General features: G+C 39.9%; 1 protein-coding gene across 2 annotated transcripts in view; it reads left to right on the top strand.

The window, feature by feature from the left end:
- The window catches only part of EBAG9 (estrogen receptor binding site associated antigen 9), a 40,955-nt gene that overhangs the window by 24,776 nt on the left and 2,582 nt on the right, over positions 1-13,597 (top strand). For both annotated transcript variants that reach the window (XM_074943930.1, XM_074943929.1), the window contains exons 3-6: positions 385-463; positions 596-754; positions 5,678-5,785; positions 7,456-7,547. In XM_074943930.1, the coding sequence (XP_074800031.1) occupies positions 385-463; positions 596-754; positions 5,678-5,785; positions 7,456-7,547 (438 nt within the window). The remainder of the gene's footprint in view (positions 1-384; positions 464-595; positions 755-5,677; positions 5,786-7,455; positions 7,548-13,597) is intronic.

The following is a 13,597-nucleotide window of genomic DNA, read 5'->3' as shown; positions in this document are numbered from 1 at the left end:
TGAAGCACTGAGAATTTGAAAGTGAAATTGATTATAAATTCCATTGTCCAAGCTGAGAGAAATGCAGGGTGTGTAAAGCAAGTATATAAATAGTGGAAAGTAAACTGAACTTTTTACTTTCTTACTAACATCACCTTTTAAAATTATTAAACTGAAAAAAATTGTTTTCCATATTAACTTTGTTTAGTGAGTCCCTTTTTAATCCTATTATCAACATTGTATTAAAACCGCTTCTTGGGTTATTTCTGTTCAGTTATTGATTTAGCCATGATTTTCATCAAGTTCCTTTCTTCCACTAGCTCATTTAGCCTTCAGCAGCTCTTTTCGTTTTAATGTAGTGCTCATGTTCTCAGACCTTGGAGGAATCCTACATTTCTCTTTCAGGTCTGGAAGAGGACGAAAGTTAAGTGGAGACCAAATAACTTTGCCAACTACAGTGGATTATTCATCTGTTCCTAAACAGGTAATGTCTCTAAAGGGCTGGGTGATGTGGAGTAAAACAGCAATTCTACTAACCTTGTTGAACCAGTGAAATGTGTTATAATCTTGCATTTACAAGTCAAATGCTAAAGTGATGTTGTTCAATTGTATTCAGTCTGAAGTAGAAGATTGGACTTCATGGGATGAAGAAGCACCAACCAGTGTGAAGATTGAAGGAGGTAACGGGAATGTGGCCACACAACAGAATGCTTCAGAACAACTGGAGCCTGATTATTTTAAGGACATGACGCCAACTATAAGGAAAACACAGAAAGTAGGTTTCATTCATGCAAATATGTTTATTAAATCTATTTATGAAATTTGAAATAATTTGTAGGTAAACTATAAATAGCAGGGCTTTCAGGCAAAAATTCAGTAGCCCAATTTCTGGTATCTAATTTGGATGCCCTAACTGATGTGTTTTGGGGACTTGTATTACTCCAGGGGGAATTCTGTACACAATATTTTAAAATTCTGCAAATTTTATTTGTCAAAATAATCATGCCAGTTTCAGTTATTTTAGTAATTTATTTTAAAATACCTGTCAGCAAGTATGTCTGTAACAATACAGACATACACAAAAGTTCCCCTGGGAGTAGAGAGTTTAAGAAACCCAGTTCCTGTTTCACTGTCTGACACCCAGAGCCCAGAGTGGGGGTCAGACACTCATACCCCCTCACTCCCAGAGCCCAGCCATGGCCCCCCCCCACCCAGACGCTCACATCCCCTCCCCCAAGAGCCAGCTACACCCACCATCCCAGACACTCTCACCCCCTCTTCTCCTAGAACCCAGATGCAACCCCCCCCCGCCCCCAAAGCCCAGACACTCTCACCCTATACCGACCCCAGAGATCAGCTGCAGGGCCTCCCTCCACCTCCAGCCTCCACTCAGACTCCTAGAGCTCAGTGATCCAGAGGGAGAAACAGTCTGATGCTGGGTCCTGGGCCTGTATGGCATTTCCTGCATACCGCCGCCCTCCTTTCTTCAGGGTGTGCTGAGAACTTCAGCTGCCGGGAACCCTCCAGTTCCCTCCCCGCACCCTTGTCTTCTATTTGCAGGCTGGGCTCTGCCAGGTACAGTGGGCCCTAGTGGTGGCCAACATCTCTGCAGCCCATTTCTGCAACATTAATTTCTGTAAAATTCTGAATTGTGCAGTGGCGCAGAATTACCCCAGGAGTATTAGATATCTATTTGCATTGTGCTTCTCTGCATCCGTTTTATTCTGCTTTCTGATGTGGAACTGAAAAGAGAAGAGATAGAAAGATATGGGCTAATCTTTCTTTTGTCAGAGAAGGTGGGGTGGGAGGGAGAATTTACCACCTGGATTTCCTTGATGGAATATGTTCTACTGTTTTTTAAATTCAAGCAATGACTTGAAAGTCCCCTAATCAGAGTATATTCTGGGAAGCGTGGGTGGCGTGGGGTGATACTGAAATCAAATTTTGAAATACATTTTTCAGTACTGGGAATCGAGAGATTTGTGCAGAAATATTTTAGTTAATGAGAGATTTGTGTCTGTGATGAAAATATACAGTTTTAGACATGCCTGTCTAATATAAATAGGGCTGTTGATTGTGATTAACTCAAAAAAAATAATCGCAGTTTTAATTGCACTGTTAAACAATAGAATAGCAAATTGAAATTTATTCTACATTTTCAAATATATTGATTTCAGTCGCAACACAGAATACAAAGTGCACAGTGCTCATTTTATATTATTTTTTATTACAATTATTCACGCTATAAAAACGATAAAAGAAATAGTATTTTTCAATTCACCTCATACAAGTACCATAGTATTGTGAAAGCACAACTTACAAACATAGATTTTTTTTGTTGTTGTTACTCAAAAACAAAGCAATGTAAAACTTTACAGCCTACAAATCTACTCAATCCTACTTCCTGTGCAGCCAATCACTAAGAGAAAAAAGTTTGTTTACATTTACAGGAAATACTGCTGCCCTCTTCTTATTTGCAGTGTCACCTGAAAGTGAGAACAGATGTTCGCATGGCACTTTTGTAGCCGGCATTGCAAGGTATGTAAGTGCCAGAAATGCTAAACATTTGTATGCCCCTTCATGCTACAGCCACCATTCCAGAGGACATGCTTCCATGCTGATGACGCTCATTAAAAAAATGTGTTTATTAAATGTGACTGAAATCCTTGGGGGAGAATTGTATGTCTCCTGCTCTGTGTTTTACCCAAATTCTGCCATATATTTCATGTTATAGCAGTCTCTCATGATGACCCAGCATGTTGCTCATTTTAAGAACACTTTCACAGCCGATTGGTACCTTCTTTGCGTTTTGTCAAATGTGAGATTTCTGAAGATCGCTACAACACTCGACCCAAGGTTTAAGAATATGAAGTGCCTTCCAAAATCTGAGAGGGATGGGGTGTGGAGCATGCTTTCAGAAGTCTTAAAAGAGCAACTCTCCGATGTGCAAACTACAGAACCCGAACCACCAAAAAAGAAAATCAACCTTCTGCTGGTGACCTTTGACTCATGATGATGAAAATGAACATGCGTTAGTCTGCACAGCTTTGGATTGTTATCGAGCAGAACCCATCATCAACATGGACGCATGACCTCTGGAATGGTGGCCAAAGCATGAAGGGGCATACGAATCTTTAATGTATATGGCACATAAATATCTTGCAACACCAGCTACAACAGTGCCATGCGAATGTCTGTTCTCACTTTCAGGTGACATTTTAAACAAGAATGGGGCAGCATTATCTCCTGGAAATGTAAACAAACTTGTTCGTCTGAGCGATTGGCTGAACAAGAGGTAGGACAGAGTGGACTTGTAGGCTGGGTCTACACTACTGTGGTAAGTTGACCTGCGCTACGCAACTCCAGCTACGTGAATAACATAGCTGGAGTCGACATACCTTAGGTCGAGTTACTGCGGGGTCCTCACCGCGGGTGTCGACGGGAGAAACTCTCCCGTCAACTCGCCTTACTCTTCTCCTCGGGGGTAGAGTACAGGGGTCGACTGGAGAGCGATCTGCTGTCGATTTGGCAGGTCTTCACTACACCCACTAAATCGACCGCCGGTGGATCGATCTCAGAGCGTGGATCCGGGCTGTAGTGTAGACATCGCCTTAGGCTCTAAAGTTTTACATTGTTTTATTTTTGAATGCAGTTATTTTTTGTACATAACTCTACATTTGTAAGTTCCAATTTCATGACAAAGAGCTAGTACAAGTACTGTAGTGAAACGTGAATTGAAAAATATGACTTATTTATTTTTACAGTGCAAATATTTATAATAAAAAATAAATGTAAAGTGAGCACTGTACACTTTCTATTCTGTGTGGTAATTGAAATCAATATATTTGAAATTGTGGAAAACATCCAGAAATATTTACATAAATGGTATTCTGCTGTTTAACAGCACGATTAATCATGATTAATTTTTTTAATCACTTGACAGACCTAATTATAAACTATAAAGAGGCTGCGCTGCTATTTTGAGTAATGAGTCGTCTTCGTAAATACTCTGTTCTGCCCCAGTGTTTAGGTTTGTTAGCTAATATGATAAAACTGCATATCAAAAGCATACAAGCTGGCTGGGCCTTTCTTACCTTAACATAAAACATTTGACTAGATCCACATCAGTCTCCTGGGATAAAAACGGAGGTGTTTCAGTTGAAGAACTGCACTTGACAATACTGTCAATACGTTCTCTAAGGGTATATCTACATTCGAGCTGGAAGGTCTAATTTCCATCTTGAAGAGACACACCTGTGCTAGCTCCGATCAAGCTAGCATGCATAAAAATAGAAGTGTAGCTGTGGCAGCACAAGCAGAGTAAGGAGCTAGTTTCCCCCAAGGATGATCCCTCCAAGACACTAAGTACCTACTCATGGCTGCTATTCCCTCACGCTACTCATGGTGCTGCTTCTACGCTTCCATTTTTAGCACGCTAGCTTGATCAGAGTTAGCATAGGTATGTCTCCTCCAGCTGGAAATTACACCAGTTTGAATGTAGACATACCCAAAGTACTATTATTTCAGTTTGCTTTCTTCTGCAAATGGTGATGTGTCTTCTGGGCAGTACTTGGAGATCTCTCCATATCTTTGTAGGCCTTTCCTGACACATCCTTGAGAAATGTGAAAAGAGGAATACTTGCTTTTTGTGCCTAGCTCTGTTTATTTGGTGATGTAATCAATAGCTTGGCTGAAATCTGTTTAACTTGCCTTTTTTTTCCTTTTCCTTAACATCTCTGGGGTATTTGGGTCCCATTGCTTTGTGCTGGTGACAGCTGGGGCATAGCAAGTTTATAATTTGGTAATTCTGCCTCTTCTCTGTCCCTGGGTCTATCAGTACCAGGAAATTAGTTCGTGATAGGTTGGTTGGTCCGCATTTGTAGTTACACATGCTGCATAGTGTTGTTAAATGCATACTTTGGTTTCAGTGTGGAAATCCTCCAGCTGGAGAGGCAGAAGTGCATACTCAAAAGTTGAGATTCTCATTGTTCGTGGAATGACAACCACCATGGATCATCAGCAGGTATGAACCTTGAACCTTCAGCCCAAAAGCACAGGCCTCCATCACTTGTGCTAAAGGAGTCCCTTGGCTGGTGGAGGCTTGTGATTTGGTACTGAATTTCCCAGGTTCAGGCCCTGCTGATGAATGATGGTGGATTATTACAAAGTGGTGGCCTGTATTTGGATTTGCATTTCTGTGGATTTCAGATGCTAGAGACAGAATGTGTGTGTAGGCTCTTATCTTGTTTGAGGGTAAGCCTCTAAAAAGGAACATGATGCTCTTAGTCACCATGTTACATTTACTGACCTGCCTTTCAAGAAGAGAAGAAACTTCTTTTCACTTTTTCAGATGCACAAAAGCTTATGCCCAGACAAAGCTGTTAGCCTGTAAGGTGTCACCGGACTCCTCATTGTTTTTGTGGATACAGCCTAATATGGCTACCCCTTTGATACAAGAAACTGTGTGTCTGTCTGTACTGGTGGAAGTGGAGCACATAAAGAAATTGCCAGGTGTTTAAAAAAAATCTAACTTAGTGTCCTTCTTTTAAAGGGATGTGGTTTGGCATTTCTAGGTGTAGTGTATTATAGCGCTGAAGAAATAGTATCGTGCTCTTATTAGCTCTCAATGGAGGTATAAAACTCGGACTTCCTCCCCTCTTCTTCTCCTTTCCCCTTTTTCAATGTTGTTGTCTTTCAGATTGTTATTAAAAAAAGAGAACCTTTACATTTTGGGATCCCAGATGGAAATGCAGGATTTTCTAGTAGATTAGCAGCCACACAAGATATTCCTTTTATTCACCAGTCTGTAAGTATGCTGTATGTTTTGATTCTTATTTATATGGCAATGTGTCTGCTCCTCAGTAGAAAGGTCTGGCTGGGAGGAGGGATATTAAGTAGCTATAAAGTACCTGAATTGTTGATAAAGAATAAGAGCTATTTGAGCAGGCAATGCTGAATTGAATTGGTGAATTAGTTGAATTAGTACTGTCACTACCTGGTGTCTGCCTTGCTCTTGAAAAGAGGAGATGCGGAGAAGGGAATACAAGTCAGCCTGCTGGAAATTAGTCTGAGATACATCCTGAGTGTTACCATATCTCCTAAACCAGAGAGTTCTAGGCTTTTTGGAGATTACATGTTAATTCCACAGTGAAAGGGCAGAAGAACAATTTGCATTGATTTTCATGCACTTATGCTGACCGTGTTTGCCTTGACAACAAAGGTGATGTACTCGGACAAGAAATGTGGGGTATAACACCATATGTAAAATGAGGCGATACTTGCCTTACTCAGAGTATAGGTAGGATTAATTTGTTTGCAAAGTACTCTGAAGATATAAGGTGCTCTGTAAATGAGTGATACCTTTTTAGAATGGTAGAATAGTTTTTTTTTTATAAATATTTAAATTTATTTCTTGCATAACTTCTGCTTCTAATAACCTGTCACTGAATTGTAGAAGTACATATGGATAACATACACTTAGAAACATTGAGTTCTAATTTCAGTCTGTGTGAAAACTGTTATTAACTTGGAAAGATAAAAAAGAAGTGGTAAAAGCATCAACGTTCTTGTTGTGTCTATTGAGGAACAATAAGAAAGTCATAGAAATTGTCTCAGCTTAGGAAGGGGAAAAGATGTCATCAGTAATGAGGAATGAGAGTCTGGTGGAAGGGTACTAGCCTGGAACTCGGGAGACTTGAGTTCAATTCCCTGCATTGCCATAGACTTCCTGTTTGACCTTCAACAGGTCACTTAGGCTACGTCAACATTAGGAGCATTTTATCAGTAGAGGAAAACTACTATAATGTTAAAGTACTCCTAGTGTGGACACAGCTGTACCAGCAAAGCTGCACTTTGCACCAGTAGAGGAAAACCACCCCCTCCCCCAAAAGGGTAAAACAAGCTATAATAGTAAAAGTGCAGTTTTGCTGATATAACTGCATCTACACTAGGGGTTTTTTCAGGGGTCACATCACTTTACATTACCGTAATTGAGGCCATATAAGTATCTAAGATAGATAATAATTGATATTATACATTGGAAAGTGGGGAAAGCATGTGGATGAGTAGCAGTGGGTGGGGACTTTGCTAGAATCTAGAAAATTCTGGAAGCTAGGCAGATGTTTTAGTACCTGGTTCTAAAGAAAGCAGGCTAGCTCCATCAGTATTTGGCTTCACTGCATTCAGATCAGTAGTTGTTTTTAACATCTTCACTGTGGTTTGTTGTGGGTTTTGATTTTGGGGTGGGGTTTTTTGTTTGTTTGTTTGGGGTTTTTTGAGTGGGGGGGATGGTTGGGAAACTCAAAACAATCCTGTCTGGTACTTGGAGAGGATCTTTCCATATTGTCATGAAGCAGATATATAAACCCCTTAACACTAAATAGCCTTGCTTTCTGAGTTTCAACATAGTTTTATCTGGAAATGAGGTGGGGAGATGGTTTGCGTATGTTTATTATATTCTTGGTCTTTTGTTTTCAGCCTGAACTAGGAGACTTGGATACTTGGCAGGAAAATACTAATGCCTGGGAAGAAGAGGAAGATGCTGCCTGGCAGGCAGAAGAAGTACTTAGGTAATTTAAACAATTCTGTATCTGACCAGGCTTGAGCAATTTTTTGCACAATCATATTTTAGCCAATTTTACAATTTAACAACCCTACTTAATTTGTGCAACATGCATTACCTAGGATTTCACTCTCCTTCCCTCCCAGATCTTCAATATATACAAATTTTATACCATACGCTCTCCTTCCATTAAGACCTTATTCACACGTGCCAAGAATTTGGCATGCTAAACACTTCTTTATATAAGAAGAATACTGGGATTTTATGTAGCAAGGAGCAGTGTTAATTGCTTTACATTCTAGAAATAATAAAGATAAAGTGTACTCTGTACAGTGCTACATTAAAACTAAATTTAATAGCAATGTACATAAGAGGAAAAAATTGAGTCACTAGCGTGTACAAATAGTAAAATCACAATAAAAAACCTTGATGTACCAATAGCATCTTTCAATTTGGTGATTTCTGAAGTACTTATAGAATACATACATAGCAGTGTGCTGTTTAAATTCAAAGATGGGAAATGTTGTACAACAGTTTAGGACAGAATGTGAGGAATCGGAGGTGGGGTGTTTTTGTTTTTTTTTCCAGTTGAAAATTCAGCAGAAATATTAAGTAAGTAAATTCTTGAATCCACACAAACTCAACCGTATTCTTACTAACTTAGTTAAAATAACAAATAGGACTTTCTGTAAACATCACTAGTTTATTAGATAGTGTCAGTGTGCATATTTTATTAAAATTTCTGCACACTTATTAAAATCAGAAGGGAGAAGGGACACTGATAGGTCTAGAATGTCAAGGCATATAGTACAATTTTACACAATTTTAGGGTATTTATGTCCTTTTGCCGTCTCTGATGAAGGATGTCCATGCACAATCATGCTCGAAGACTTTTTTTGTTTAGATTCTTATACTGTGTTCATCACCACAGTATCTGTTTTTGGAATCTTTTTTCATTTGTTTAACAACTGCGAGAATGGGTTAAGCACATTATTTTTGAACAATACCAGCTTCAATACCAATTTCAGATTTTGGAAATTACATTTTGTCCGTATTGATTATGATAAATTAATTTCAGCACTCCCCTAGTCTGGCAGTTTAAGTGTTGTTGTGCAGTATAATATAAATAAATGTAAAAATACAGATTGAATACATTATTATGGCTGCACAATTCAGATCATTGTCAGGAATGTAAAGGTTTCCATTGGCAGTGTTAACGTGGATCCGTTTTCTGTCTCTTTCTGTTTTATCCTCCTGCATTTTATACCATAAGTAAGAATACTAAGCTACACATTTTAAGTAGAAAAGATTGACGAGAACATTGTCTGTACATGTGGAATGGCTGAGTTAACATTGCTGTTGGTACTTTTTTATGTTTCCTGACTTAATTTTTAATTGGGAAAACTTCTCAGTGCACTGACGTTGTGTTTGCCTTTGTTTTAAAAAAGAAAAATGGAGGAAGGCAAAAGCTAACTGTCTCAGTTAGGCCGAATGTCAGGCTTTCTGCTGGTGGAGGGCAGAGAACTCACCTCTCTGGCTGCTGCAGCTATTGAGACAGTTTTTGCTAGGCTGTCATAACAGGGCAGCAGCACATCTGTTTACATTGTAACAAACGTATTGTCATTCACTGTGCTGTTTTCCACTGAGTGCAGTAGAGAGGGGAAGCTGCAAAGAAACCAGCTGCAGCTCCTTAATTCTTGCATACATTTCATATGTTTGTCCTAATGTCTCATTTACATTGTGGTGCTGTTTCTGGAAGGAGAAAATCATCTTCCCTGAGTCAGGCAAAAAGGTCAAAATGTCCTTCCAAAATCTTTTTGATTGAAAGTACTTTCATGCACTAATAAGTGGATTTCTTTGTGTTGTATGTATATACAGTACACACAGAACAATTATACTGCTGAATGTTGACTTGTATTAGAGATTTTTAACATTTTATTTTCACCCTTTGTCTCAACGTGCACGCTGAAATCTTTCCTGTCTCCAGTACCTGTCCTCTGCCTGATATGGTCCTTTGTGCTTCTGCCCCGTCCTCCATCAAGTCACTTCTGAATACGCACTTTTCTCCAAAATCCTGCACACTGTAATCCTCCCCTCTGGACTGGGTTAATTTGCAGGGGGTTAAAAAAAGGGAATGCTGGAACTCACCAGAGGTTTGCTCTGCTTGCACTGTCTGGTCGTTCTTTGCACTTTTGTGGAGTCGCTTTTGCCTGGCTTCATCTGTGTGTTGTCCATCTAGGTTGTAAGCTCTTTGTGGCAGAGGCCTTTTCTTCATCTCTATTTGTAAAGTGCCTAGGCCAGTTTGGGTGCCTGTTCTTAGGCACTTAGCTCCAAATCTTACTACTAAATAAATGAGTCCTCTCTACTGTCCTCCCTCCAGTTCCCATTGCAGTCAGTGGCAGCGGGTACTCAGACACTTGGGTTGCTTTTATTACCTATATTTTGATTTAGCTGCCTAATTATAGGCATCCAGATTTGGTTCTGGCAGGTTGTGGGCACTATATTAATGAGAACAGGAACAAACTTAGCCTGGAACAGATTCTGTTTCTTCTTTAACCTTTTCATAGATTTCAAGGCTAGAAGGGACCACTGTGATCATCTAGTCTGACCTCCTATATAACACAGGCTATAGAACTTCCCCAAAATAATTCCTAGACATATCGTTTAGAAAAACATCCAATCTTGATTCAAAAATTGTCAATGAAGGAGAATCCCCCACGACTCTTTGTAAGTTGCTCCAGTGGTTAGAACATAAGAATCGCCATATTGGGTCAGACCAAAGGTCCATCCAGCCCAGTATCCCGTCTACCGACAGTGGCCAATACCAGGTGCCCCAGAGGGAGTGAACCTAACAGGTAATATTCAAGTGATCTCTCTCCTGCCATCCAGCTCCACCCTCTGACAAACAGAGGCTAGGGACACCGTTCCTTACCCATCCTGGCTAATAGCCGTTAATGGGCTTAACCTCCATGAATTTTTCCAGTTCTCTTTTAAACCCTGTTATAGTCCTAGCCTTCACAACCTCCTCAGGCAAGGAGTTCCACAGGTTGCTGAGTGAAGAAGAACTTCCTTTTATTTGTTTTAAACCTCCTGCCCATTAAATTTGCCCATTAATTATTCTCAGTATTAAAAATTTGCTTCTTATTTCCCATCTGAATTTGTTTAGCTTCAACTTCCAGCCATTGGATCGTATTATACTTTTCTCTGGAAATTGAAGACCCCGTTATTAAATATTTGTTTCCTATGTACCATATATAGTTTTATACTAGTTTGATCTTTCACCACCATTTAAGCTCTTTTGGTAGAGAATATTTAAAATTCTAGACAGTGACCTGCAAACTTGAAACAGCAGCAAAAAGTTGTATCTTACTACAGCAAAGCCAGTTGATATAGCTATAGTATCACAGGAGATGTAATGGTGACATTAATCCACCATTGGTGTGTGCATCTTTGCGAGAGCTCCTTTTCGTCATGCATGTTATTGCATGTGTGGTGTCTACAAAACGAAAATGGCTTGGTTAGCCAGCAGAGGGTGCAGTAAACCACTTAGGAATCTTAGTGCAGGCAGGAATTCTCTGTGTAGCTTGCAGTTTAAAGAGAGAGCATATGAACTGTTGGCAGTAGTTGTGATTTACTAAGCCTCTGAGTGCTGCCATTAACTCTTGTTAGTGCTAAATATTTAGTTCCACATGAGACTTTGATGAAATACCATTATTTTTACATATATGAACTATTTGCATAGTTGGTATCTTCACATGCAGCCTTTTGTTTTCCCTCTCTCTCCCACCCAAATCACTGCTCCAGAATTTCCTTTTGGTGGGTTAGTAGTAGGCTGTTGCTGTGAAACACAGAGCAGCATGTCTGCTATTCAGGATGCTAGGATGAGGAAAAGCTGCAGATTGCAAAATAAACATCCTTGATGCAGGATGATGGCAATCCCTTGGGATTTAGAGTACTAGTGTACAAGACTGACGGTGAATAGCTCCACAGTTCCCTTGACATCACATCTGTTCAGCTGATCTAAGTTAGTTTGCCTAATAGTTGTTAAACCCATTAGTTGTTCTGCCTCAGTGACTAGAAGTAATGGATTCCTGTCTCCTTTATAGCCATCTTTTACACATATGCAGACAGTTTTCATGCCTCCTTCAGTCTTTCCTCAAAGAAGCACATTTCATCTCTCTTCTCTTGATTCCTAAGCTGGCCCATGTAGGACAGAATAGCTGCCTTCATGTTTGTGATATTCCTACATCTAGGCACAAGGAATGTAGGCCGTACCTACAGTATGGGGGACTGCTGCAAGGAAAGCAGAGACTCTGAAAAGGATTTAGGGGTTATAATGGACAAGCAAGTCAGCACATAAGTGTGATGCTGTGCCCAAAAGGATTAATGTGCTCCTTGGGTGTGTAAATGGGAGTAAGAGTAAGGAGGTGATTTTTACCTCCGTATGAGACATTGGTGAGACTGATGCTGGAATACTGCAAACAGGTCTGGTGTCCATTTTAAAAAGGTTGCTGAAAAATTGGAGAGGATGCAGAGCAGAGAGACAAAAAATAATTTGAAGATTGGAGAAAATGCCTTGCAGTGAGAGACATAAAGAGCTCGATTTGTTTAGTTTATTGAAAAGAAGATTGAGAGGTGACTTTATTGCTGTATACAAGAACATAAGAACTCGAATGGCCATACTGGGGCAGACCAATGGTCCATGTAGCCCAGTATCCTGTCTTCTGACAATGGTCAGTGCCAGGTGCTTCAGAGCGAATGAACAGAACAGGTAATCATCAAGTGATCCATCCCCTGTCGCCCATTTCCAGCTTCTGGCAAACAAAGGTTAGGAACACTTCAGGGGGACAAGAACATTCCCAGGGAGAAATACCAGGTGCTAACTGGCTCTTTAGTCTGGCAGAGAAAGGCACAAGAATCAATGACTGGAAGCTGGAGCCAGACCAATTCAAATTAGAAATGAGGTACAGATTTTTAACAGTGAGAGTGATTTAACTATTAGAACAAACCAAGGGAAGGGGTACGTTCTCCATCTCCTGATGTTTTCAGATCCAGACTGACTGCCTTTCTGGAAGTTATGCTTTAGCCAAACACACATTATTGGACCCTAAAGGGGTAACTGGATAAAATGTAATGGTCTGTGTTAGACAGGAAGTCAGATTAGATGATCTAGTCTTCTCTCAACTTTCTCTCAGAGTAGCAGCTGTGTTAGTCTGTATCCGCAAAAAGAAAAGGAGGACTTGTGGCACCTTAGAGACTAACAAATTTATTTGAGTATAAGCTTTCCGAAGTAGTGAGCTGTAGCTCATGAAAGCTTATGCTCAAATAAATTTGTTAGTCTGTAAGGTGCCACAAGTCCTCCTTTTCTTCTTTCAACTTTCTCTCTGATTCTGCCTATACAATTAATATAACACTGGACTTCTGTGAGGTATGCATTCTTTATTTAGATGGATTAATTTACTATTCACTAAAAACCTTACATCCTCCCCACTGCCTTGCCCTTATTTCCCCCATTCAATTATTCTTTCCAACATGAACTGCTTTGCTATCACTGAATCTCATTTTTGATATTACCCGATCTTTCAGTTCATCAAAACTCTCATGTTTTTATCCTACCCTTCAGAAAACTTGCAAGAGAGCTGGGAGAGTTATTGTGTACATATTTAAATAGCATATTCCATGCCACCATCATTAACAAAAGTATGGAATAATACTGAATCCGGGATCCTCCTTACCTCTCTATCTGTTATTGCTTATCAAATACAGAAGATGGCGTTCATCCCTCAGTTGCTGGAGTATGGATTCAGTCACTGTTATTGTGCCACTCACCTCCCACGCCTGGGAAAATTTAACCGGGGGGGAAATAAAATGAACAAATTCTATCTTGTTTCTCGAGCAACATAATTTTTGTGTGCTCATGGCAACCAGAGAGCTGACCCTTTGCACAAATCCTTCAGACAGTGATGGCCTGAGCTCTGAGAGCAATAGCAGAAAGATGCTGCCTCAGGGATAGACACTGTGGAACAGGCTGATGTTTCTTTTGCTTTTTAATTTCTA

This window comes from Natator depressus, chromosome 2 (genome assembly GCF_965152275.1).
Source record: "Natator depressus isolate rNatDep1 chromosome 2, rNatDep2.hap1, whole genome shotgun sequence".
Classification (NCBI taxonomy): Eukaryota; Metazoa; Chordata; order Testudines; family Cheloniidae; genus Natator; species Natator depressus.
This window is presented reverse-complemented; position numbering and strand designations above follow the sequence as displayed.